The sequence below is a fragment of the Anser anser genome (assembly GCF_964211835.1).
Source record: "Anser anser genome assembly, chromosome: Z".
Lineage (NCBI taxonomy): Eukaryota > Metazoa > Chordata > Aves > Anseriformes > Anatidae > Anser > Anser anser.
The window spans coordinates 60,276,764-60,303,135 of record NC_139723.1 but is presented as its reverse complement, the minus strand read 5'-3'; the positions used below and the strand labels follow the sequence as shown (position 1 = coordinate 60,303,135).

Below are 26,372 nucleotides of genomic sequence, written 5' to 3'. Positions count from 1 at the left end.
GCCTCAGATCACAGTAACTGTTGGGAAGAAATCATGGGAGCTACTTAGTGTGCTCTAGAGTAAGAGAGTGTTTAAAGTGATTTGCATCTGTTGAGAGGGATGTTAATGCAGGCAGTATGGAGCAAATCAGTCAATGAATTTTGAGATAAGACCCAAAAAATAAGGTGTTTAGACTATATTTTCATAATCTACTGGTCAGCTGATCTTTGTTTACACCAGGTAACTGAACCTGGAAAAGTAAAGAGAATTTCACTGCTTAATGAAAATGAAACTTCATTGTTTCAGTTTTATTGCTCAACAAAAGATTATTTTAGAGGTTAGTATTTCAAGGAGGGGGAAGAATTGGTACCTGCTGCCACAGTCAAAACTCTTAGCTAGGATGAAATAGCTGGCCTGGACAGCACAGCTAATCATTAGATTCAACAGCTATGTATTGGTTGTTATAGGGAAGTATTTTATCACTGACTTTTGTGACTGACTGTCTCTCTCCTTCTTCCCCACCAAATCCCTTTTTGTGACAGGAGCTATACTCTAAGCTGCATTCACTTGGCAAGGTTGAGTCTGAAAGCCTGTTAACCCTGACCACCCAACTCGTTAAGGAAAAGCTGCCAGCATGTGAAGTGGAAGACATCGCAAAACATGAGCAGAAGTTAAAGGAGTGGGAGCAAGAAAAATCTCTTCTCATTGAGAGAGAAAGAGAGATGAGAGAGAAGGCTAAGCAGGAACTGGAAGCTAGGAAGCTAGCTGAAGCATCTGCTTAGTACTGGAACTCAAAGACTACCATAATGGTATGCATTCCTCTGTATGTGAACTGAAATGTTCACCATTATTATTTCACTTCAATCCTGCTGCAAGTGTGACTACTTACTATATGCAAATAAAGTAATTTCCATTTTGCCTGTTTCCTGAAGTAAAGTACACGTGGATAGAAATCATCATCCGGTTTATGATATATTTTTGTCCTTTCATTAGCCAGACGGGGTAGGATGGAGACAGCACAAAGAAACAAAGGCATAAGAAGTGGCTTGCCTTTGATGAAAGGTGTAGAGGATAGAAGAAACAAAGGAAGAAGGAGGAATTTCAAACACAAGTTGTTTCAGCAGGGGTTTCTCACAGGAAAGAATGCCTTGGCTACTCCGAAATTCAGCCACTAAGAGGATTAATGTATATTGATTGCTTTTTTTTCGAGCCCGATTGGAAAATTCAGGGCAGTATATGGAGCTGGAAGCCTACTTTAGACTGTGTTTAAAACTGCTTCTAAAGAGTTCTAGCCCAGGGAATTAGCACTTGCACAGGCACTCAGATGTGCCTATAAAAACGCTTCCCTGTAAGGAAGTTAGAAATTTCCGACTTCACTAGAGCTTCTCTGCTCCACTTTTAAGATCAGTAGAGAAACATGTACAAGCACTTCAGCAAACACCAAGGAGCCTCATTCTGCAGTGCAGTTTCCTTTTATATTCTGGGCACTCTTTCATGTTTTTTTTGACCTAATTCCATTCTTCCCTCAGCTGCATACACAATCCCATGCCCCGTTCTTCAGATTGGTAAAAACAATGTAGCTGTTCACATAGAGCACAAGAAAATAGAAAGAGAGTAAGGGTCTTGGGGTGCATCAGCATCCATCCATGCTTACATTCCCTGTCGCCTCAGAATCTGGTCAGGAAATGATTTTCTGCTGCTCCTGGCAGGGTCTCCCTGGTTTTAAAGAACTTGCCCTAACACCAGCCCTTCTGTATCGCAGCTTGTTATGGCAACAGTGGTGTCTCAGTGTTCTTTACTACAACATCTGATAAGTATTTCCAATTTTAACATGCACCTGTCTAGCCTTAAAGCTGGAAAACTCTCATCACACACTTACTGTTAGTCCAGTGAGAACATGCTGCAAATCTAGTCAACTTGTTTTAAGTGTAAGAAAGCATCTTAACTGTCATCCACCAAATACCTTTCTTATTCCCAGTGAATACACTCACAAAGCGATTGCTGTTTCACATCCAAGAAAATGACAGTAAGGTCCTTCACCCCATGTTGTAAACAAGTCCTATGGTTTCTCCCACAGTACAGTCTCCAGGTAAGGGGATGATTATGTGACCTGACTAAACCAGCAGTGGCCTTTCCCAGGCAAATTTTCTCTATCAAGTTTCCTGAAGTGTTTTTTTTTTTTTTTTTTATCTCTCTCTTGCTCTCTCCTAATGCTTTCTGATTGTCAGACGGCCTTAAGGGAAAGCAGGAGGCCAAACACACTCCTAAGAACAATTTCATTAAAAGTGCGGCTTCAGAGAGATTTCTAGTCTAGACACAGAAGGCTGAAGTGTCCCTCCCCTGCCTATGTATTTCAGTTTTTCAGTGTCAGAACAGGGATTGTACATCCAAACGTTCACAATTGCTGCTACGTCCTCCAATTTCTTTTGCCAACTTCTTGCTACAGGCACCACTACTCCCTTCTGGGATCTCCTCCATACGACCTCAGTTTTAAGACCCTCTGTGCTGCCACATTGCCTCTAGACATCTCAGCTGCTGATCCTGTGCTGATGAGGCACTATTTGGCTAGGGCACAGTGGGCACTGCCACATTTCTGCTCATTTCTCATTAGCATCTGTTTCTTGGCAGCACGAGGAGCCTGCTTCTGGCCCCACCTCCGCCCTCCCTCACCCTGCTCAGTGGATATGCCAGACTGCTAATGCTAACTGAGCTACAGCAAGCTGCTGGCTGCTGCGTCCCCCGCTCCCTTGCAGAGCATGCTTTGCTTCCCTCACAACTAACCCCCTCTTACCATTTATTTAGATTTAACTGCTATAGCAACAGAAAAAAAAAATACTCCTCCTAGGCTCTGAGTAACCTGGTAATTAATGTTACAGGCTGCCTTCTTTTTTTTACTCCAGTCAGTGTAGGTTTGAATGCTTTCAGCACAACCTGAAGCCAAAACTCTTAAGTGTAGATACAGCCTTTCATCCAGGCATAAGCTTTAAACAAATTGGACAGCAACAGTTCTGTGCCACATTGTTCTTCAGGAAAGACCTTTCTGCACTGTGGATAAACCAGATATTCTGCATTGGAGCTGAATCTGCTTCCATCTGTGCTCTGCCCTTGGGAGAGGGGAGTTTCCCTGCTAAACGCTTTGCAGGCAGCAGAGGAGGAGGTTACTGCAGCCAGACAAAGGCCACCAAACCCAAGATCCATGGCAGTGAGTCTAGACCATTTGTAGCTTAAGGAACCAGATGTTTTGCCTCCTCATATCTGATCCCTCAGTATCACCCTGAGCAAGAAACCACTCCTGACACTTCTACCAGCCTCACACCAGAGCCACTCTTCCCTCCCCTGCATGCCCCAGCCAGGTATTTCTCTACAGTCCAGCAGTCTCCATCTTCCCCCCTGCCCCGTCCCAGGTCTCGCCATCATCTCCACCAACTGGTTTCTGCCAAACTGATGTTTTCTCACCAAGCAAATTCTCACATTTTCCACTAACCTACCTGTACTCGATTGAATTTGCCTTTTGCCAGCTTTTGCTGCTTCCCAGCTTCCCTTCTGATCTCCCCCGTGATCCTCTGCATGCTCCTCCCATACATACCCCATGTCTGTTTCTTCCACACCACCCCTCTCTTTGTCTCCGCTGTCTCAGACAGCATTGCACCCCAGGCTCTGTAGGCTGCACCCCACGGCACCCAATTCTCAGGCATGTTTTTTCAGGCCCCTGCTCGCACTCAGGAAGCTGAAAACAAAAACTGACAACTGCAGCTTGGAAGGGGACTAGGGGGGGAACTCTCCTTTCTCGTGGTCTCTCTTGCCTGCTAGCTTTAAGCCAGGTGAACAGTGAAGCAGGCAAATTGTGAGACAAGGGCACTTGGAGACCATGTGGGACCAGTGCTCTGCAGGCTCCTGCTCAGCTTCTCAAGGGAGATAACACCACAAATGCAACAGCATGAAAAATGAACAGAATAGCAACTGAGCTTGCCTTACCTACTTGTCTCCTTCCCACTGCAGGAAAAATAGTATAGAATTGACTTCCTCCCCAGCTCCACTTCATAAATCACATTGCACGCACACCTGTTTTTCAGCTGCTTCCTAGGGTAAGCTTAACAAGGAGATTGAATAATTCTGTCCAATTCTGTCATGAATTCTGTCACAAAAGTGACTCGGGACATTCTGCAATCTCAGATCTCAGTCTGTCTCAGCTCACAGCAAACTGGAAATTTGCATTTGTTTTGTCTGTTTCCATAAACCAGTAGCATTCATCTTTGCCTTAATTCTCAACAATGATTAAGAATTAACAATAGCACTGCTAGTAGTGAATACAGTCTTAACAATATTATGATTAATGTCAAATCTATTTTATCTCGAACCACATTTTATTTTTTTTTTCAGTCTAATTTTTAACAGATCCTTGATTTCTTCTGTCCTGGCAAGTTTCACGTGAGAATGATGTATCCAAGTGTTTTTCCCTGTTACAAGTACTGGAGAAAAGGAAGTTAACAACACCAGAAAGAGTCTTTCCCACCTTGGGCTTAACTGGCTTTTCCTTTCATGTACTTTAACCTGCACATAATCTGCTGGTTCACAGAGGTGCATTTTCCCTTCTGAGGGCACTGGTTGCTGTAGCTGAGCTTGGCGTTGGGAAAATTTTATCTTCTTCTGGATCTCTACCACACTGAGTTAACCTTTCATCCCCTTCCAACAAGCTGGTCTTTGTTAGAACGTAAGCATTCAGAATCTGCAAATTTCTCCCAAATGATACCTCAGCTGGAGTTAATGCTCTCTGGTTTGGCCTCTGTCTTCTGTGCATTGAAGTGACTGGTAAGGCATCTGGCCACGTCAGACTGGTTTCTGCACAAATTTTAGACACAGCATGGTTCAGGCTCTGATTCATTCTTTCAATTTTCCCTGACGATTATGTTTTAGGGTTAAGCAGTTGTTGGGTGATACCTGATGTTTTGTGTAAGCTTTTTAAAACCTGGGCTGTAAAATGGCTGCCCTGCTCTGAGTTGATGTTTTCTGGAGCTCCAGACCTGGTCACCACATCTTTTAATGGGAACTTGACTGCTTGCCATCTGCATTGCCAGCTGGAAGAGTCTTCTCTTCAGTGTGCACTGCTGGATGCATCACGCTTCTTTGGGAGGTCTTTTCTGGGAGGCTGATAGCTTCTAACAAATCCTTGATCTGCTCAGCATTTGCTCTCCAGCCACTGCTGGAGGTCTGGAGGTCACAGAACGCCTTTGTTTCCACAACTGTCCTGTCCTGTAGCGTGGCAGATAGGTACAAAAGCATATTTCAGGTCCATGTAGCTGTTCACATCGTTCCCTTGTGCTTCCCTGTGGGCTTCTGCCAGGGCTGCCAACTCAGCTGCAAGAGCATCGTGTTTGGGAGAAATAGGCTCTGCGATTAGCACCTTGTGCTGGGTCAGGAGGGCGGCATACCCTGTTAGTCGCCTTCCTTCTGATCCTAAGGTGATCAGTCTACAGAAGTCTGGAGTTGGCAGGGCATGCCTGTAAGGTCTGCTCTTACCTTTCCTCAATTTTGGGTGACCTCTGTGCCGTCATGGTGTGGTTCCCCATCATCCAGGTTCAAGGTGTTGCTTCTCAGCTGTCAGCAACAGCAATTTGTACTTCTGGAGTCTCTGAAAACTCAACACCTGCAATGATTTAGTGAACCTCAGTTCGACATCATGTGGGGCGTTTACAGTCAGTGGGTGTCCTAACACAATCTTCCCCTATTTTTCTGCCATCAGTGCTTCTGAGGCTATTGTTTATATGTTTATGGAATCAGACAAAAACAAAAGCAACTTTCCAGTTTGGTGTGAGCAGAGATGGACTGTAAACAAATACAGAATAATGATTGGGTTAGGCAAAAAAAAAATAACAAAAAAATCCCATCCTACTATTCTACAATCAAGAGCTGAAAAAACACTGTGTAAAAAGCTGTTTGAAAAACAAAAAAAAATTAAGTTCAAAACTGCCCATTAATCAAGCCAATTTTACAAAGCACCACTATGATGTCTTTAAGAAATATTCACCCAAAGCCATTGTGATGTTACATTTATCCACACATCCTATTGTAACTCTGTTAATTTTGTTGTAATTCTGTTGAATTTAGTGACCCTGCTGTTTCTGTGTGCTGCTTGCTCGCACATGAAAACGCAGCACCCATTTTCAAAAAAGTGCTCATGCAGTGATATTAAAGAAGATACAGGCCTGGATGGCCACAAGAGAAGTGGGGACTGCAGGGAGGAGGCGAACCGCTCTGCTCTGCCCTGCTCTGTGTGAATTGCTCTGCAGGGAAGAGCTGCCTGTTTCACCTGGAAGTTTGGCACCACTTGCTTTGTCTCTGCCAGCGCCACAAATGGAGGTGAGCTGTGGGGCTGGGGCAGTGGTGGGACCGCATGGGCTGTGGGGTGTCGGGAAGGGGATCAGACAGAAGGCACCGCAGGTTTTAACTGGGGCAGGGGGGGCGCTCTTTCCCATCTCCCTAATGGAGGAGGGGTCCCACAGTCATGGCTAAAACTATTTTTGTGTTCTCTACAAATGCAAAAAGCTTCTGAGTTCTTCCAGTCTTTCACCCTGGTACTCGTTAGATGCAAGCTCACAAACCAATTAGCACTTCTTAACTGGGAGACATTTTTTGGAAATGTTGCTGCTCCTTGCTGCAGCACTTCAGGCAGCTGCCTAGACATTTCATGTCTAGACACACATGGATGGGACTGTCAAAATATTCCCTAGAGAAGAGAGACCACAATCTTTCTTGGTAGTAACACTATGTCCTTTTTATCAATATCCTCTTCTAGAAATGTTCCTTCACATCCTGTTTTCTTTTGTGATTACAGATGTGATTTGAATTAAAGCTATTGCAGTTTCTCCCTTGTAAGTATATTTTAAATCATTGTAGTACATCTTCCTTCATAAAGGTTTTTGAATAATTTCCCTGCTCATTATCCTGTTGCCTATATAGCTGAAGGCACAGGAAAAGCTCTCAGTACTGAAAGTAATACATTTACATGCACAATCACAAAGTTGTGAAAGATGGTGACTACCAGCCTAAATTCCACTTGCCTGCACTGTCACCCATGGTACAGCACTGTCAGGCTTGCACATGCTTGGTAGTGCTAACAGCTTCCCCATCCTTCTCCAGGCGTGGGAGAGAGCCTTCTCTCTGCAGCCATAGCCAGAAGAAACAAACCAGTTCAAAAGCAAAGCCTGTTTGGTATGTTGGCATGAATTTAATTGCTATTGGGAGAAACACCAGCACTTTAAGGGTTAAAGCTCTCCCTTTGAATGCAAAAAGCAACTTCCCAATTCAAATCCGTGGCAGACAGCAAATACACTGCTGATTAGGTAAGCAAATATGTAACTCTTCCTCCCACAAGTGTCACTGGCAGAACACTTCCAGCAAAGCATTGAAGGTCATTATACATTATTCACAAGAGGAAAATTACATATTTATTCCCTTGCAGCTCAAATAAATGTTGCCTGAAGCCTTGCGCAGATGGGCTCTATTTACAGTAACACCCGACCATGTCAAAATAAGGTTACCAGATGCACATGGGGCTGTCCACACTCTGTTCTATGCATGGTGCTGGTACCGAGTCCCTCCTTAAAGTTGTGGGACCTGGTCCAGGACCTAGTCCCAGCTGCAGAGGAGGGCTGGCTGGTACGAGGGGGTTTCTGACCCCATCTGTCCATAGCTGTGCCACCGACACAGGCAGAAGACATCCTGGGACACAGGTTAGCAAGTGTCCTGCTTTCCCCCACCTCCTCAGAAAGCTGGAGTATTTATAAAAAGGAGTTGCACTGTTGACTTCAGGTGATGCAAGTTCTGGTTTGCAGAACACCATCTGATCCTGCAAGTGCTGCCGCTGTTTTTTTGCTGGGGGTGTTTATGCAGAAACTGCAATTTAACTTCACAAAAGGGTCTAGCAACTGCTTGAGGACATTTGTGGAAAGTAAAGTTAAATTTAACTTCCTAGAAATGTAATTGTAGGAAACGTTACTATCAGGACATGTCTCTTCTGCTGCAGGAGAGAATCTACTGCTGCAGAAGTGACAAATGACTTTAAGTTGGGACAGTGATTCCTTCAGAACAAAACTTTTGAGAATGAATTGTAGACCAAGAATTAGTTACAAAACATCAATTCAAGAGGAAAGGTAGTAAATGGGATGCTATCTACTCTAGGTCAGTCTCCTTATGGAAATACACACAGCTTTCAGTAGTTACAAAGCTTGGCCCAGTCTGCAACCACCATGGTACTGACTCTGTTACTGCTCTTAAACTTTTCTGATATATCAAGACCACCCAACTCACCATAAATTGCAGATATCCCAGGCTCAGTAATAGCGCTGCAGCCCCATTACACTTTAGATTATCAGGATAAAATTCAGCTTTCAAAATATCTTGTTTATTGCAAATCCTGACAATTCTTCCCCTAAATGAACTGGGAAAGAAACTATCAAGTCTATTCCGCTCTAACACACAATGTAGCTGCTGCTATAATTATATCTTTGGAAACTGTAAACTCTTGCTGGAAATACTGAGTTGCGGTCCAGGGGGTTCACATTAAGTATTGAAGTGGCTCAGTGGTTTAGCTTACTTTACTGTTCAAGCTCAGTAACACAGCTGGGCTGGGATAATGTGAGGTTCACTCAACATGGGTCTCTGCACCTTCGCATGTACACAGGATGTAACTACAGTTTACCCAGAAATTGCCAGCTTTGTTTATATCAGGATATACGTTCCACCTACTTCGGTTGTCTTCTCTGTGTAATTCACAACCACGGGTGATGGGCAGAGCAGCGGTGCGATGTGTGAATCGTGGCGTATGCTGCCGTTTTGGCAGCGAACCTGGCAGCAGATGCACAGTCACACTCCACCTCCTCCTTGCCAGCTGTTCACACTGGGGACAGTAATGCTGGAGTCGCAAGGTGGGGAAGCAGCTACATCAAGTGGCAAGGATCTGTGAAAAGCAGCTCACCGAGCACAGGCAGCCTACAGAGCTTGCTGATTTAGTTCTTTAGTTCTCCTCAACATTTAAGGGAATAAAAATACTTTAATTTCTGGTGGAAAAGGTGCTGAGCATGTGGTCAAAAGCCAGTAAATCCCCTGGCAAGTGCTGAGGAGTTTGGATTTCCTCTGCCTCTATAGGGTTTGGGCTGAATATGAGGAAAACACACACAACAGAACAGAGGACAATGCTCTGTGGGAGCATTCATGCTAGCCTGGACTAGTCATATCTGTTGGAGGTGGAGGTAAGGAGCTCAGCAGCAGTCAGCAGTGAAAGACTCTTTGCTGGGTGAAGGCCATGGGCAATGTTCGTGTAGCAGAATCACCGTGAGCCTGGAGACACCCCCTAGGAAGTCAAAGAGCTTTGCTGTAACCCTGGGAATGAGCTGGATGTGCCACCACGGATATTACTCAAAGGACCCTTGCACACCTTTTTTCATTCCATTCTAGGAACCAGGAAAAGCTACAATTTCCTCCCAACCATAAAGAACTAAAAATTATTATTAAACAGCCTACAGGTCTGGGGTGCCACCAAGCAGATTCCTCATTTTAGAGAGACCCAAGAGGCCTGAGGAACCATCATTTTCCTCTGTCTTCCATAATACTTCACAAGCTGACTGAATGTGTTCATTAATAACACTAGTGGAAATCAAGTGCTTTGAAGATGAGTTTTCATTTGGCCCCTGGAACCAGCAAACCAATGCTAGAGACCGAGCTGGTGTACCCTTTTGACAGGTACAAGGGGTGGTCCCACCAGTGTTAAGCCTTACACTGCAAGTATAGATGAATAATTGGGATTGAAACCTGACCTGGCCTATTCTACATGTTCATTCTAATATATTTTAAGGCACATATGTAATATTTAATACATCTTAAGGCATTTTTTGAGCACAACAGCTCAGAAAAACTTGACATAAACATACTTGAGGTATAAGATTCATAGCATTCGCTCCCCTCATCTGGTCTTCATTTTCCTCTGGTTAGCTGCAGTCAGCCCAATTCAAGCCAAGCACAACATTTCTTATTAATATCATTGGAAGTTATAAATGAAACCGTGGAAGTTGGAGACAGAAAGGGGTGCACAAGCAGGACTGCCGTCTGAGGGGGAAGGAAACCACTCAGTGACACAGCTTCTCTGGGGAGCCAGCACCCCCTGCTCCCCGCCGCCCCAGCCTTGACCTGCTGATGGCCATCACCTACTGGCTCACTGCTCACCAAGGAGAAAAATGGGAAGGAGCAATTCACTCTTGTTAAACTGCAACAACTCCCTGGTTTGGAAAAGATCTCTTTTCAAACCAGGGAGGGTTTGGGTTGATGTAGCTTTATTGGGTATCATCTCTGACACAGCCACTTGAATGCGTACTTACTGAAAATGAGGTGTTTTCTCATGCTGCTGGGGAATACAGAAATGAGAACAAAAAGAAGCCACATCATGGTACATCATGGTAATGTTTTACACCACGAGAGATAAAAGTAATCTTCATTTATTTTCAAATTTCTAAATAGAGATTGGTTCTAATCTAATACTTAAATAGTCACTGATATTTTGAGCAAAACCCCATATAACAGGCCATCATGATTGAAGGAAAGGGGAAACTTACAAATGAGTACACACACAAAGACAAGAAACATGTCAACACCACTTTACCACTTTTGTATTTTATTGTGGAACTGAGTTTGTTTCCTTTACATCAAATATCCTCAATGGAAGAGGGGATATTGCACACAAATATCATAAAAGCACTACATATTACTTTCACTGGAAACTAATTTTCTACATTAGATATGACTGGATAGAATAGAAGTGATGCAGGATTATAAGACATAATACCATACACAGCTGCAGACTGACACAAACACCATTCAGAACAAGAGAGAGGAGGTGTGTGAGGTGCTTCTCAGCCAGCAACAAGACTGTTTCTTTCCATGATTTGGAAGATAATGGCTGCATGCAAATGCGTGAAAGCATATTTCAGATTTGCTCTTTTACAGTTGTGATTACAGCCCAGTCTTGAAGAGGTAGCTCCTGTCATTTGGAGCTCCTAGCAAGTCTAGTGCAGAGAAGCTTTGTATTATTTTTCTCCCTTTTTTTTCTCTCCTTTCAATATTTTTATGCAATTGTTTTATTTAGTTATTTAATTTTTAGATTTTTTTTGTAAAGTCACAACAAACAGACTATTTTTTCTTTTTTTTTTTTCTTTTATTTTAAATAGCAAACATTTTTAAATCAGGTGAATAGTATAATTGCATTCTAAGAAATGCTTACCCTTAGTTGCTTTTAGTGTTTTGTTCAATTATTAAGTGAAAAGATGAAAGCTTACAGTTTCTTTCAAGTGTAAGTATTATACTTTTTCCTTTTCTAATAAATCCAGACCAACAAAATTACTATTTCTCTCAAAACATCATTACTGAGCAAGAACCTCTGGCGACAGATGAACAGAGAGAAGCATATGACGTAAATGTTCAAAATGCACAGTAAGCGCTCTTTGGAGCTCACTTGCTTGTGGCGGGAGGGATTGAAAATTCAATTAACAAATCAATTAAATCTTACTAAAATGAGTACTGGAACTCTCCTAAATAGCGTAAGCTATTGCAGGCAATTAAGAAAAAAAAAACATTCACATATACGGTTAGCTCCATTCACCACAGCATGTAAGGTAATTAAAAAAAAAAATCAAAAGTGAATTTTTGAAAGATGGGGTGAAAAGTAGAGGTCAATGAAGTCAGGCCCACCACAGGACTTTGAAAAGGCATGCAAGAGAGGCCCTGTCCAAGTTCAAGAGTGGGAGGCGATCTCTAAAGTTAATTCTTCATTGAATTTTATTAAGCAGTATACTTAGTAGCATAAAGATCATGACTGGGATGCTATTATGGATAACACCATCATTTAAATGGAGTGTCCTTTACACTCAGACACTGAATCTTTATAATTAGAGTAATCAATAACAAACCATGCTCCTAGAAATCTATGCCAATCAACAGCACTCATCGTTAATGTACATGGTACATTTTGATGACTGTTCCTAAGCTAATTGTGTAGTATTACAACTAGCACAGTTAGATTAGTTCCACAGGCAGGAAAGACATTAAGGGCAAGAGGAGCTAATGGAGGAGGGAGTTCATCGTTTTGTTGCACCCAGGGGTGGTTGCCATTTAAAAGGGAATGGATGGAACAGGCATTACAAAACCTCGGAAGAGCCAGGCTGGGCTTTTAATATTATTGTAGCAGCAAAAAAAACAAATGCACATTTTAAGATCAGCTGTAACTACATTTTTTTCTTTTTAAGTAAAACAAATGCTTGAGCCATCACAAACTTGCTTGGGGAGATTTAAGGCTTAATTCTAATTTAATTTACAGTAGGATTGAATGACTGTAACTTCCCTGATTGTAGTGAAGTTGCTCTTGATTCACAGTGGTGTGAGATTTATCTCAGGACCACTGCTGTACTTAAAACAGATTTTCTACCAAAGCAGAGGTACAAACTGTTTCAGATTTTGTCATAAAATCAGAAAATCTGTTAATCTGTTCCCACTCAAAATGTTTGAAATCTTACCTATATAAGAAAGTAGACAAAGCAGAAAGAATTGTAGAAACAATACAACTATTCTGCCAATATTTTGCCTATAACTTCGAAAACTATGTATTACTAAAGTAATTTAAGTAAATGATTATGAGCCCAGCAAACATGCTTGCTTTCACAATACATTTCCACCTGCCTTTTGTGCCATAGTCATTCTGAGTTATTCTTAACAGCTTAAAAGGTATAGCAATAAATAAAACAGCATTGCTAGAGATACCTAAAAAAAGAAGACATTAAAAATAAATCAAAAACCCCAACAGTTGACAAACAGTAATTCACAGCATTAAATGGGCCTCAGGAGCCCATATTTAAAGGGCCCTAAAGCAGGATAAAAAAAAAAATCATAAAAATTAGGAGTGCAAACATATACCTATTAAACAAAAATATCCTAACTATGTAAATTTGAAATAAATTAGAAGTAAAGAAAATAAAATGAGGTCATAGTTCACTACATTGTGAAACTTAATATCAGCCATAACATTGAATCATACAGACCAGCACATATCTCCATTTCAGAGGCCTTTATACCTTCTTTAAATTCTGATTCGCAAACCTTCTACAAAGTAACTTTTTTTTTTTTTTTTTTTTTTTCCATTGGGGTAAAACTTCTGAGACTAAAAAATCCAAACTGTCTTAAATTATGGAACTGTTCTACATGCTGTTCCTCTGCAGGCAGTCTAGAGAAGGAAAGAAAGGGGAAAAGAAGGGAGGAAAGGAAAGGAAAGGAAAGGAAAGGAAAGGAAAGGAAAGGAAAGGAAAGGAAAGGAAAGGAAAGGAAAGGAAAGGAAAGGAAAGGAAAGGAAAGGAAAGGAAAGGAAAGGAAAGGAAAGGAAAGGAAAGGAAAGGAAAGGAAAGGAAAGGAAAGGAAAGGAAAGGAAAGGAAAGGAAAGGAAAGGAAAGGAAAGGAAAGGAAAGGAAAGGAAAGGAAAGGAAAGGAAAGGAAAGGAAAGGAAAGGAAAGGAAAGGAAAGGAAAGGAAAGGAAAGGAAAGGACTTATTTTAGCTTATTGCTTATTCTATCTTTTCTCAAGATCTTGTGAGGGTTAAGAATGTAGACACTTGTAAATATTAGGCAATCAACATTTCAAATTCTATTTTCTTTCATCATGAATAGATTAATTTTATCATTAGGGTGCCCCCTCTGCACCTATCCCCAAAAAAGGTTTTGGCAGTTGACTATTTTCAATAAATTTTAGCTTAATATCCATTCTCACTAGAACCTTAAACAACATTATTCATTTATCTTACAAAACTACTAAAAAAACTGCCTTCACCTGAAAAATTTTTCTTTGCATTTTCCTGTAAATGAAAACTTTTGTTAAAAATTCATCTATTAAAAGTTCACCTATTAAAAGTTCACACATTGCTAAAAAAAGGTTTCTGTACATTTGTTCCCATATTCACTCTTAAATTAAACAAATAAAATAATGTAAGACAAAGGAAGGTTGAATACTGTACAGACTCGCAGGTAACCTTTTTATCATTCTGAAAATTTCACTAAGTTTTGCAACTCTGATACTGGACACCACTTCAATCCTGCTTCCACAGTACAAAAGAAGCTTTCAAAAGAAATGCTCGTCTTGCCTTCTTCAGCTGTCCAGGTGCACCAATGAAGTGTTCTCATGACTAAGATATGTAATTCATAGCACCAAGCCATTTGACCAGTCAGATAGGTTTCTAGTACCACACATGCACACTCACACTTCTTTACTGGTGTAACTGTGATCCTACACTGGTGTTTATAAATTTGCTGTCTCAACAGTAAAAAATAAGTGCATCGAGTTTCTTTGTACATTCAAGTCACTTCCTAAGGCAAATTGTCTACTGTATGTACTCCCAACTGCTTTGGTATTTTGCTTCGGTCAATCAACAGTTGACATGGGTGTTTAAGCATGTGGACTGGTCAATTCTGAGTGGAGTAAGTGAACTTTTGCTGGGAGTATGCCTTAGACCAATAATTCTGGATGTTAAAAGGAAGGTTTTAGAGTTCTGGATGGGGTTCAGACAATGTGCATATTTGGCCTATGATTGTTATGGTATGTCAGTATGCAGAGTTCAAATTAAAGTGGAAAACTGCTATGAGAGTTTAAGTTTTATGTCGTTTCCTAGCCACGTTCTGTTTCTTTACATTTTCCAGCTAACTTAACTCTGTAAAGTAAGGACCCCCTTTGCGATAGCTCGGATTGATACAAATTTAAAACTTTCTTTTCATATGAGAGCATAAGCAGACTGCAGTAAGCGATACATCTATTGCCATGAGACTAATGCAGATCTAATTATTTATTACTTTCTCCTCCTACCCCTCTCTCTCTTTCTCTCTTGTTGTGTTTCTTTAGAGGGCAAATGCCTCTACCTGGCAGAAGTCAGTTATGGTTGCTAGTGCATGGTTTCTAAACGTTCAGCGGAGATGAAACTGGATCTGTATTTTCGCAGTAATTTGAACCCTACTATAGGAATACTGTTACTTCCCTTAGCAATCAGCAAAGACTGAAAAATATTAGTGACTTGCATCACCGTGACACAGTATAGCATTTGGCAGGTATATAGTTCAGCAGTTGAAATAGATGGGTTGAATTTTTAGAAAAGGTGTTTTCAAACTGAAGAATTTCTGGAAACGAAGTTTAACGTTGTGGTGCGTGGTCTTGTTCTTACAGTTCAATCTTGCATGCAGGAAAAGATTCATCTTGCATAACAACCGTGCTGCTGCTTGCCAAAACCATGATGTTGAGGTCCTGCTGTTTCTCATGGGTCTCTTGGTACCATTCTCTCATCACTTCTGAGTCATGTGTTGGGATTAAGGTCACCTATAACATGAAAAAGGAGAGCTTCTCAGGCATGAGCAACAAAAGAAAATTCTAAGAAAATTGTCTTTGTTAAAAGTGCCAACCAGCAGTTACATTTCCCTTTTGGAAAGATCAGATCTTTATGCAGTAAGTAATAAGATAAATTTATGGATAAAAAGAAATAATAATTAAAAAAAAGTAGATAAGATAAAATGACTGTAAAGAAGCAGTTTATCATAATAAAACCTTAGTTCTGTAAGGGGCTCAAATACAGCTTTTCAGAGACGAAGCAAGGTATAGTCTGCACTGATATCCCTTCTGATTATGGCCTATTTATTTATTTATTTATCACATTGGAAATGCACAAGGAGTTTCCAAGTGTACGTGGTTGCTGTACAAACAACAGAATGTTAATTTTTTCTTTCCTACATGCAAACTGAAAGGTTCTCAAACCCAGATCATATATGGTATAATAATAACATGAAACAGCCAAAAGGCCCTGTAAATAAGGCATTTTCAACCATATTATTCTTCAGGACATTCAGTCAGAAGGGCGAGGAATAGAGGCGCAGCTGACCACAGCTGTACTTCACTCGTGTGTCCTCTCACTGGTTTCATCACTGATGAAATGAGGTGCCCTGGCTGGGAACCTCCTGTCCACAGCAGCGGCTGTCCACTCCACAGGTGCTCTGGCTACCCATGGTTGCTTCTCAGAAAGGTTTTAATTTCCAGGCAGAAATACTAGCAAAGAGCCTACCTGCATGTTGCTCTCCCACTGGGCCTTGCCCTCCAGCAGGGAGTCCAGAACAGCCCTGCTTGGCTCCTCGGCTGCAGCATCATTCCCGCTCACCACGTAGTAGGATGACCGCACCCTCTTGAAAAACTCAACGTCAACATTCTTACTATTGCTGTGGTTGGGAATGTACACCAGATCCAAATAGACTGGAGGTCCTGGAGGCACTGCCGTAGATTTTGCTGACTTAGTAGTCCCAGGTCCTTTGGAAATCAAACAACAAAAGAATACATCCCGGGGTGGTTAAAAACATGCATTTATTAGTGACCATTAAAATCGTTGAGGTGATACTCCTTAAAATAGCTACTGCTGGTTAAGTGTTACAGCTGTACTTCTGTGTCTTGTGAAACAATTATGGCATTACCCTCCTACACTTAATGACATGCTCGAGCTTTGTTGAATCCAAATACTGATTGTACTAGGAGGAAAAAACCTGAACACATGTAACTATATATTACAATAAAAACTCACTGCCACATAACCAACAATTGACTGAACATTTCCCAGTAATATGCTACTATTATCCAACAATTACTACACAAATCTGTGATTACTGAATTACCATTCAATAAATGGCAGCCTTAATTTTTAAGTTAAAAAGCATAGCTTTTTGAAAGTCTCAGATCTGCATGATGATGAAACATAGGGTTGCATAGGGAACCATGCAGATTTGAAGCTATATTTATTTACATACACAGATTGGCCCCATCACAAAAAGCAGGGGGAAGAAGCTGCAATGAATAGTGCAGTGGCTAAGATGAACTTCATTCAAAAGGAAGTCCAAATTTTAAACACTCACATACTTACAAAAAAGCTGCTTTTGCCACACACTGGATCACAGTGTGAACTGGCAATCAGGGTTCAATCAGTAATCGTATTCAGATGATGGCCATTTATCGATTACTAGCCTCCTCATGATGTTATAGAAGATGATGTTCGGTAAACTAAATTATCTGAGCAGTACACTTTATTTAGGGTCACATATTGAAAGGCCAGGAAAGTCCATTACAATTGTCTAGCTTGATCTAGCTTGATTCATCAGAGGGCAATATGCCAAACAAGCATCATATTGTGAAAATATTTCCTGATTTAGAGCATTTTTAACTATTGGGTATGTTACAAAAATTTTTACCATCTTTTATCACACAAAAAATAATAATAATAATTAAAAAAAAATCAATGATACATCTGGAATTGTGGACGCTAACTTTGCATACAATATTGGGCATTATATTTTAAACCTAAATGTCAATATCAAATGAGTCTTGTCTTAAGCTCTAGCATATGCCTGAGAAGTATGATCTAATATAGAGGTAAAGTTCTGGAGAAATGTACAGTGTGAGGAACTAAACTGCTGTTTTGAAAGGCATCTACTAGCAGAGACATGCAAACTATGGTATAAGAAACGCACAGTGGACTACTTCAAATGGGAGAGCTACGGACATGAATGTTGGTTTGCTTGTACTGAATCCCAGACCTGCTGGGAGTAAAAAGCTTTCAAGAGAATGTCAGTCCTGTTGATAACAGTAAAATCGGAGTATCCTCAAAACTCTGTAATAAGATCTGCTGGAAACAACATGCACAATGCCTTCTTCAGTAATTTAATTTGTATTTTATTACTACTTAGAAGGCACAACAGTCATTCAAAATGACATTAACTTTCCACATTTTGAGTCACCACTGATGGCATAAGACTAACCGGATTATGTGATATATATGCTTAGCTCACTGAAAGTGCTCTTACTACTGTTATATATATTTTTTAAATACTCTTTTTAAAAATAATCCAGCAAAGTAATAAGAGCATACAATGTCCTACAGCATCTTGCATCTCACAACATTAAACTGTGTTAGTTTTTGTTAAGAGCATTGTGCCTACATGATTCTGGAAATGAATAAAGTGGATCACTCCACTGTTAATTTCACTTCACCCACAAGAGCAGTACTTTTAATTCTATTAGTCGGTTAACAATTTAGACAGGTGGTATTAAGCTTTTTTGTACTTGATGTGCTTGAACTAATTCTTTACATCTCTGCAAACTGACTCATCAAGTTGCTCAGATTAAAAGAGTTAATTCAGAGAATTTCATTCATTTAAATTTGTCCTTTACATCCTGTATTTGTATCTAAAACATGGACTTTCTTTGTGGGGTTGCTGAAAACCACATTCCCAACTGATATAAAGGCAATCTAACTTCCCTGTCTTAACAACTAGAGAGCTCCTGTATGCTTTTACCTGTGGTTGCAGTCTTTGCTGACTTGGATGCTGTTGTATTTGCTGCATTCTTGGTATCCTTATCTTTCTCTTCCACTCGGGACTTTACTTCTGGATTAGAGATATTTTTGGTTGCCTTCTCCACAGACTCCTTCTTTTTTGGAGAAGCTGTTTTGGAATTTTTTTCTAAAGATTCTTTCACAGCTGGCTTTGGTGAAGCCACTTGTTTCGATTTACCATCACTTTTTTTGACAGGAGAAGATGACTTGGTCTTAGTACCCTGTTTTTTTGTTTTCGTCTTTTCTTTGAGGTCCTTCTTCAAAGGTTTACCCAGATTCTGGTCAACAGGCAAAGCCTCTGGATCAACCATGGAGACATCAGGGTGCCTAGGGGAAGGGCTGCGATCCTGCATCGGGACCGGCGGTGGGTCAATGTGTTTGTATGTAATTGTCTTGTCTGTTGGAATGGTTTCCGACTCATCTTCTGAGTCAATGTTAGCATCTGCAGTGATGGAAGGGCATTCCTCAGTCTCGGGGGGAACATCTGAATCCGTCTGAGATGGGGCAGACTCGCTCACTGAAGTGGGAGGTGTTTCATCGCACTGCCGACCCTGCTGCTTTCCCCCGGAGGGTGGCTGGGCTCCCCCAGACTGAGTTAATGGCTTTTCTTGATCTTGAGACTGCTCTTCACTTGCAAACCACTCGAGGGGATTAGGGTTGATAAATGAAGGTGAAAGTTCAGTTTTAGGATGCTTATATTCGCAGGAGGACACAAGGCATAAATCAACATCTTGACGAGATTCTGCTAACGATTTTCCCGGAGTAAAATGTGCGCTTGCTTCATAGGAGTAGCTAGTAGGTTCAGGTGACCTGGTGGCTTGCTCAGTTGTCTCAAATGAATAATCTGTGGCTTCAGGTGAGCTAGTGGATTTCCCAGTTGTGTCATAGGAGTAAGCTGTGGCCTCTGGTGACCTGGTGGTTCTCCCAGTTGTCTCATAGCAGTAGCCCATGGCTTCTGGTGACTTAGTGGTTTTCCCTGTTGCTTCAAATGAATAATCCATAGCATCAAGTGATTTGGTAGCTTTCCCAATTTTCTCATAGGAAAAATCTGTGACATCAAGTGATTTGGTGGTTTTCCCAATTATCTCATAGGAATAATCTGTGGCCTCAGGTGATCTGGTGGTTTTGCCTGTTGTCTCATAGGAATAATCTGTGTCCCCAGGTGACCCGGTGGTTTTTCCTGTCATATCATAGGAATAATCTGTTTCACCAGGTGACCTGGTGGTTTCCTCTGTCATCTCATAGGAGTAATCTGTGGCCCCTGGTGACCTGGTGGTTTTCCCCGTCATCTCATAGGAGTAATCTGTGGCTTCAGGTGATCTAGAAGTTTTCCCTGTTGTATCATAGGAATAATCTGTGGCTTCAGGCGATTTAGTAGATTTTCCAACTGCCTCGTAGGAGTAGCTAATATCCTCTGGTGATCTAGCAGTTTTTTCTGTGGCCTCATAAGAATAACTAAGGTCCTCTGGTGACCTGCTGCTTTTCTCTGAGTCTTCTTTTTCTGGGCTGAATAAAGGTTCTGGGCTGTGCTTTGCTAGGGGTTCCTGTAATGTCACAGCCTGGTAACCAAAGGCTTTGTCAGAGGACATTTGCAATGACAAAGAAGATGCATGACTAGCTGATACTGCTTCTGTGACTGCAGGAGGTGAATCTGGAAAACTAGGAGAGTATAGAGGAGAAGATTCCCTTGGACTTAATGGAGATAGATCAGACTTTGGTGACAGCTTTTCTCCTAGGCTCTGCACCTTTTCTGAGGTAAGAGGAGAATGAAGTGACATATCTCTGGGTGGAACGGCACCTGCAAATGTTTCCTCTGGCAGTGGAGAAGTTACCTGGGAAGGAGTATGAGCTGATGAACTTGAAGATGAAGCTTCAATTTGAGAAACTGAAATAATTTCTGAAATATCCTTCTCTTGAGAGTAAGATGTCTGCTCCACAGGGGAAATCTTCCGTGCAAAAGTAGGCTCCTGTATATCTGAAGGGCTATAATCTACTTCTGTTGGTCCATTTTCAGATATATGGTGTATACTAGTGCCTACAGGAGGATATTCAGGAGATTGCCTACTGAAGTCCATCGCTAAAGACTGCTCAGGGGATTCCTGACCAAACTCTACTGACATAGTTGACTGTTCAGGAGATCTGTGATCATGCACTGGGGTTCTTGATTTTGCAGTTTTAGGTGAGAAATCTGGTGGAGAAATTGACATAGGTCTTGGGCACTCCTCCTTAGATGGAGACATTTCTGTTTCCTGAAACGTCGTTGGTGTTTGTACAACTGACACTGAAAGGGAATCGTCAACTTCTGTAGAGTGGGGTGATCCAACCTCAGCATGCAAAGAGGGGGATACATCATCAGTAGTTGGTTCTGGAAATGAACTAGTAGCAACAGATGCTGTGGAGACAGAAGCTACTCCTTCAATATGGGAATACGTGTCTTCTGCTACGACCTCATCAACAGGAGTTGCAGACTTATCAGAAACAGTGCCTTCAGAAATTGACATTTTTGTGTCCTCTTTTAAGGAACCAAACTGACTGATATCTATTTGAGTAGGTGAGAGATCACCTGTCAACTTTCGCTCATCCAAGACCAGTGAAGACTGGGAGCTGCTGGGTTCTGTATCCTCCATTCTTCTGTCTAGGCTGAAGCCTTCCTTAATTACCATAAACTCCATGCTTTTTTCATCTTGTTTTTCTTGGAAAAGCCCCACTGAGCTGGCTTCAGAAGCTGGGCTCATTTGAACTGGTGATTTTTCTTTTTCAGGTTTCTCCTCAGAAGGACTTCCATAATCTCTGGTGGGAGACTTTACATCAGCACTCAAAAATGTATCGTAAGTGGTCTCTGAACCTATCAGTGGTGGACTCCGTAGAGGTGAGAGAACCTTTTCAATAGGAGATTCTGAATCTGGCACAGGCTCATCCATAGGGCTTATTCTGGGTTTTGCAGACTCATCTTTGACTTCACTGAATTCAAAGCTAACTGGAGCTTCTGTTGACTTTTCACTTGTTTCAGAGGGAAGCTGACTGGATTTTTCATCAGTGGGAGACTGATAATAAGGTGTGTGACCAGCACTACCAGCAGCAGACTGTGAGGGAGATGCTACTTCTAATGTTTTATCTTCAGGGCTTGCACAGTGCTCTTCAGCAACTTCTTGACGTACATTGGGCAATGCAGCAACGGGGGCAGGCTCAGCCAAGACCTTGATCTCATTAGGAGTGAGTGAAAAGTTGACACTGCGTTCACCCAGTGGTGTTTTGGCAACTGGTGATGGAGGGGACAAACTATCAGCTGGACTCTTGGCTGGACTAAGTTTTCCAGAAACATCTTCTGGACAGGTTTCTTTGATTTCTAATTTGGCAGTGCCTTGGATTTCACTTTCTTTTTGCCGGTACACATCCTGGAACACGGATTTGCAGAATTTGTCTTCCTCTAATGAAGAAGGTGGTGAGATGGTAGAAGCTGAGGCATTATAGTCTTTACCTTCTGTGGCCTCTGTTTTGGATCCTTCTGATAATCCATTAAGAGCATCTGGAAGTGGAGAAAGTTTAGGCCTACCAAACTCTTGAGAGTACAGTGATGTCTCATACTTGGTAATATTCACATACTCCTGAGAAGGTGACTCACTTTCCTCGTTGTTAGTTTCATCACTCATGACATCCCGGGGCGTAGACATTTCATCCATTGGAGTTGGTTCGCTAGATATTTCAATGGTAGACTGTGTATAACCCGAAGTAGCAGTGAATTCCTCAGGCTGATCTTCTCTATTTTCTTCATCAGAAACAGTGGCTTCACTTTCTGAACCACCAGGTAATGTCTCATCATGGATTGAAGAGGCTGGTTCAACAGCTGGAGACTGAGGCTCTGAGTGTTTTGTTGGTGTAATGATGAGTAGGCCATATTTATCTTCAACTTCACCAGCTTCTGCAGCTTTGTCTACCACAGCCATCACATAATCTTCTTCAGCTTCTGTTTTTTCAGTCTCCTCTTCATCTCTGATGTCTTCTGCTTTGTCTTCTTCCTCTTCTTCAGTCTCTTCAGTTTCTGCCTTTTCTACTGCTTCTTCCCTGTCCTCCTCAGCCCGTTCATCTGATGCCTCATAATCTGCCTTTTCAATATATTTTTCATCTTTGATATTAGCATCTGTTTTGGCCATTATTTCTTCTGCACTCTTACCCACTTTTCTAGCTTCTTCCATGTATGGTTTTGTGGTGTCAAATGGTGTCTTTTCTTCCTCATCTTCACCTCGTTCTTCAGCTTCTTCTGTCTCTGCCTTCTCCTCATAATCTCCTGCTTCAGATGATTCTTCCAAGCCAGTTCCCTCATCTTCAAACTTTTCATTGTCATCAACCCTGTGCTTTTCCACAGGTTCCAATTCTTCAGGTGTCTGTTCACACTCACCCTCAGCCTCTGTGGTAGTTATGCCTTCATCAGAGGACTCAGCAGGTCCTTCATTGTCTAATTTTTCCTTTTGGATATCAAAGGCCTCTTTTTGTTCTTTGCCAGAGAGCTTCAGTTCATCCTCTATGAGTGCAACCTGAGGTTTTGTTGCTTTTATTGTTTCCACTTCTTCAGCTTTTAATTCTTCAAAATCCTTTGTTAAATCCTCTGGTGAAGACATAAGGGACCTCTCTGCCTCAAGTTCTTTTCCACTAGCTGTAATTTCTGCAGCTGCTACAGCAGCTACAGTTGTAGCAGCAGCTCCAACGGCTGCAAGGGCAGCTTGTGCTCCACTGACTTTGATCTCCTTCTTCACAGTCTTAATTTTTCCCTTTTCCTTTGGTTTTCCAGCAGGTACTGCTTCTTTTTTAGCAGGCTCCTCCTTCTTTTGTGGTTTAGGTTTTGCTGCTGGCTTTTTGGTTTCAGCTGAAGGAGTGGGTGTCTTCTTTGTTTCTTTAGGAACCTTTTTGATGTCCTTTTTGGCTTCTTTTTCTTCCTTCTTAACTTCTTTTTTCTCTTCTTTTTTAGCTTCTTTCTTCACTTCCTTTGGTGGAGCTTCTTTCTTCACTTCCTTCTTAATTTCCTTCTTCTCTTCCTTTTTCACCTCTTTTTTAACTTCTTTCTTGATCTCTTCTTTTTTGGGTTTTTCCTCTTTTTTGATGGGAGTTTTCTCCTCTTTTTTAGAAACCTCTTTCTTTGTTTTTTCTTTTTCCTCTTTCTTTTCTTCAGGTTTTGCTTTGACTTCCTTTTTCACTGGCTTCTCCTTTGTCACTTTTGGTTTGACATCTGTAGCTTGTTTTTCAGGAGTTTCAGATTTCAGTAATTGTTCTTCCTTACTTGTTATATCTTTTTCTGCCACTATAGGTTTGGTTTCTGGTTTTGCTGGTTTCTCTTTTTTAACTGGAACTTTTTCTTTGCTTTCTAATTTCTGAGGCTTTTCTGGTGCTGGACTAGGCTTTGCAGGCTCTGGAGTTTCTTCTTTAGATTCTTTTCTGACAGTCTTGCTTGGTGGTGTCTTTGCAGCAGGCTTGAGACTCTCTTTGCTGTCAGTTCGCTGTTTCAACTTTGATTGTTTCACAGCCGGACTAGCAATGTTTCCAAGTAGGTCTTTTTGTGTAACCATTGGTTGTTTAAGGAAGTCCAAGTGTTTGAGTTTTTCTAGTCCTTCTAGAATATTATATTGGGTGCTGTTTCCAGGAAACAGAACTCGAATTATTTTTTCTGAAGGATTAGCTGGATGCCAAACAATCAGGGATGAAACAGAAGTGAAATAGGATAATGGAATGTCTAGTTCTTGGCCATTTGGTAGCAGAAATTCAGCTTTATCTCTGTTAGTACCACTCCACTGTTGCATAAAATATTGCATCTCTTTGCTACTTTTGACAGGATTAAGCACATACATCTCAAGTTTACCAACTCCCATTTTCTGAAATAAAATAATGGGATCAATGGTATTTCCCACATTTCTGAAAAGAGGTTCTGGTTTCATAGACAATTTATTTAAATACTGAAGAGTAAAGCAAGCTTCTTCGACACTCCTTTTAACTCTGATGTTAGGATCCAGATTCTTCAGGTTCTCAGGTACATTAAGGAATACAACTCCTAAATCCGGTGAGATCAGATTTTTCATCCAGTCACTGTTGGTAGTAGACCCTTGAGACTGTTCCTCTTCTAATTCAGCTATTTTTCGCTGAAGCATGCTATTGATTCCTGGCAGGTTATCATCTCCGATGTGAGTGAGCAGAATAGAATCTACCCTGTCCAAATGCCGGATAAGCTTCCAAAAGCAAGATTTTCTTTCAGATCCTCCATTGATAAGCATGTTGAATCCATTCACTGCAAACAATGCAGAGTCTCCTCGTCCACCCGGGAAAATATAACAGCAGGGTTTGGAGAGTTTCAAGAAGCCTCCTGAGGTTGGAGGTTCCAAAATGTCAAAGGGTGATGGCACTTCTACCGATTCTGACAGATACTCTGTAAATTCAGAAAGTCCTTCCATTTCAGGCAATATGGAAGATGAGTTGAGTTTAATGTTAATGAAGTCTTGAAGGTTGTGTCGGTCAAGATTAGAATTTTTCCAGTCCCCTTCCTCAGGGCAGAAAAGAGTTAAGCTGGCTTTGTTGGCAGGGTGTGTGGTGCTCAATAATTCACCAATCTAGGGTTGTGAAACAAAAACGCAAGATACACATAAATTAATTTTTAATGATAATTAATGACAGAAAATAACATTAGCTAATCAGATAGATAAGACTTTTGTTAGACCTTCTGCACGGGTGAGTACTCATCCTAGAAGCCAAGGAACTTGTTTACACTATTAGTTTACTACTGTATTATTATTATTATTATTGTTATTATTATTATTATTATTTTAAATACAAAGGAACTGCTTACTCCTGATCCCTTCCTCTCTGCCCAAAGGAGGAAATTACCCCAAGGTTCTCCCTTCCTTCCTTCACCCTTTATAGTAGGATGGTAGAAGCTTTTATATTCAGAGGGGATGAGAGCTATGAGTTTAAAACTGCAAGCGCTGCCACCATCTCTACCACTGGCTCATGAGCCTCTGTGCTGCCCCAATCGATCCGGAAGAGCCATGCAAATACCTATGGGAAACAGCACGTCCTCTGAACAGGCTGTACTGGGCTCATTTAGCAAGGTTTTGGTAACAGAGTGCTGCAGGGGTGGCCTCTGTGAGCAGAGCCCAGCAGCTGCCCCCATGTCAGATCAGAGCCCTCTCAATCTGGTTCCAAGAAGGACCCACCACTGGCCAGACCTAAGCCAGTGAGCAATGCTGGTTGGGCCTCTGGGAGAGCAGATTGAAGACAGGGAAAAATGGTGTGCTACAGCAGCTGAAAATGAGGAGTGAGAAGCAGCCCTGCAGCCCCCCAGGTGAGTGCAGCAGGAGGGCAGGAGGTGCTCCAGGCAGGCAGCAGCAGTTCCCCTGCGGCCTGTGGAGAGGCCCCTGGTGGAGCAGGCTGTCCCCCTGCAGCCCACGGGTCCCACACGGAGCAGATCTCCACGCTGCAGCCCGTGGAGGAACCCCCGGTGGAGCAGGTGGATGTGGCCTGGAGGAGGCTGCGGCCCATGGAGAGCCCCCGCAGGAGCAGGCCCCGGGCCGGAGCTGCAGCCCGTGGAGAGGAGCCCACGCAGGAGCAGGGGGTCTGGGGGGAGCTGCCGCCCGTGGGGGACCCGTGCTGGAGCAGTTTGCTCCTGGGGGATGGACCCTGTGGTACGGAGCCGTGTGGGAGCGGTTCTTGAAGAGCTGCTGTCTGTGGGCAGCCCCTGTAGGGTCAGTTTCAGAAGGATGGCATCCCATGGGAGGGACCCCATGCTGGAGTTGGGGAAGAGAGTGACCATGAAAGAACAGCAAAGATGAAGTATTATTGTAACCCCCATTTCACTACACTGCTCAGGGGTAGGAGGTAGAAGAGGTGGACGGGACGGAGGTGTTCTTGGTGTTCTTAGGTGTTCTTAGTTTGCTTTTGCTTTTTTTTTTTTCCACTGTGGTAATCTGTTAGCAGTAGGCGA

The 26,372-nt window shown here is 41.9% G+C and overlaps 2 protein-coding genes across 3 annotated transcripts in view; one reads left to right on the top strand and one right to left on the bottom strand.

Annotated features, from left to right (window-relative positions):
• MRPS27 (mitochondrial ribosomal protein S27) overlaps window positions 1-901 on the top strand; it is a 45,829-nt gene extending 44,928 nt beyond the window's left edge. For both annotated transcript variants that reach the window (XM_083817984.1, XM_083817985.1), the window contains one exon: window positions 522-901. In XM_083817984.1, the coding sequence (XP_083674110.1) occupies window positions 522-761 (240 nt within the window). In that variant the 3' untranslated portion in view covers window positions 762-901. The remainder of the gene's footprint in view (window positions 1-521) is intronic.
• Window positions 902-14,802: 13,901 nt separating this feature from the next.
• The window catches only part of MAP1B (microtubule associated protein 1B), a 67,512-nt gene continuing 55,942 nt past the window's right edge, over window positions 14,803-26,372 (bottom strand). The window contains exons 5-7 of the mRNA XM_083817983.1: window positions 18,375-25,002; window positions 16,103-16,341; window positions 14,803-15,366 (exon numbers count right to left, since the gene is read on the bottom strand). Coding sequence (XP_083674109.1) covers window positions 15,211-15,366; window positions 16,103-16,341; window positions 18,375-25,002 — 7,023 coding nt within the window. The 3' untranslated portion in view covers window positions 14,803-15,210. The remainder of the gene's footprint in view (window positions 15,367-16,102; window positions 16,342-18,374; window positions 25,003-26,372) is intronic.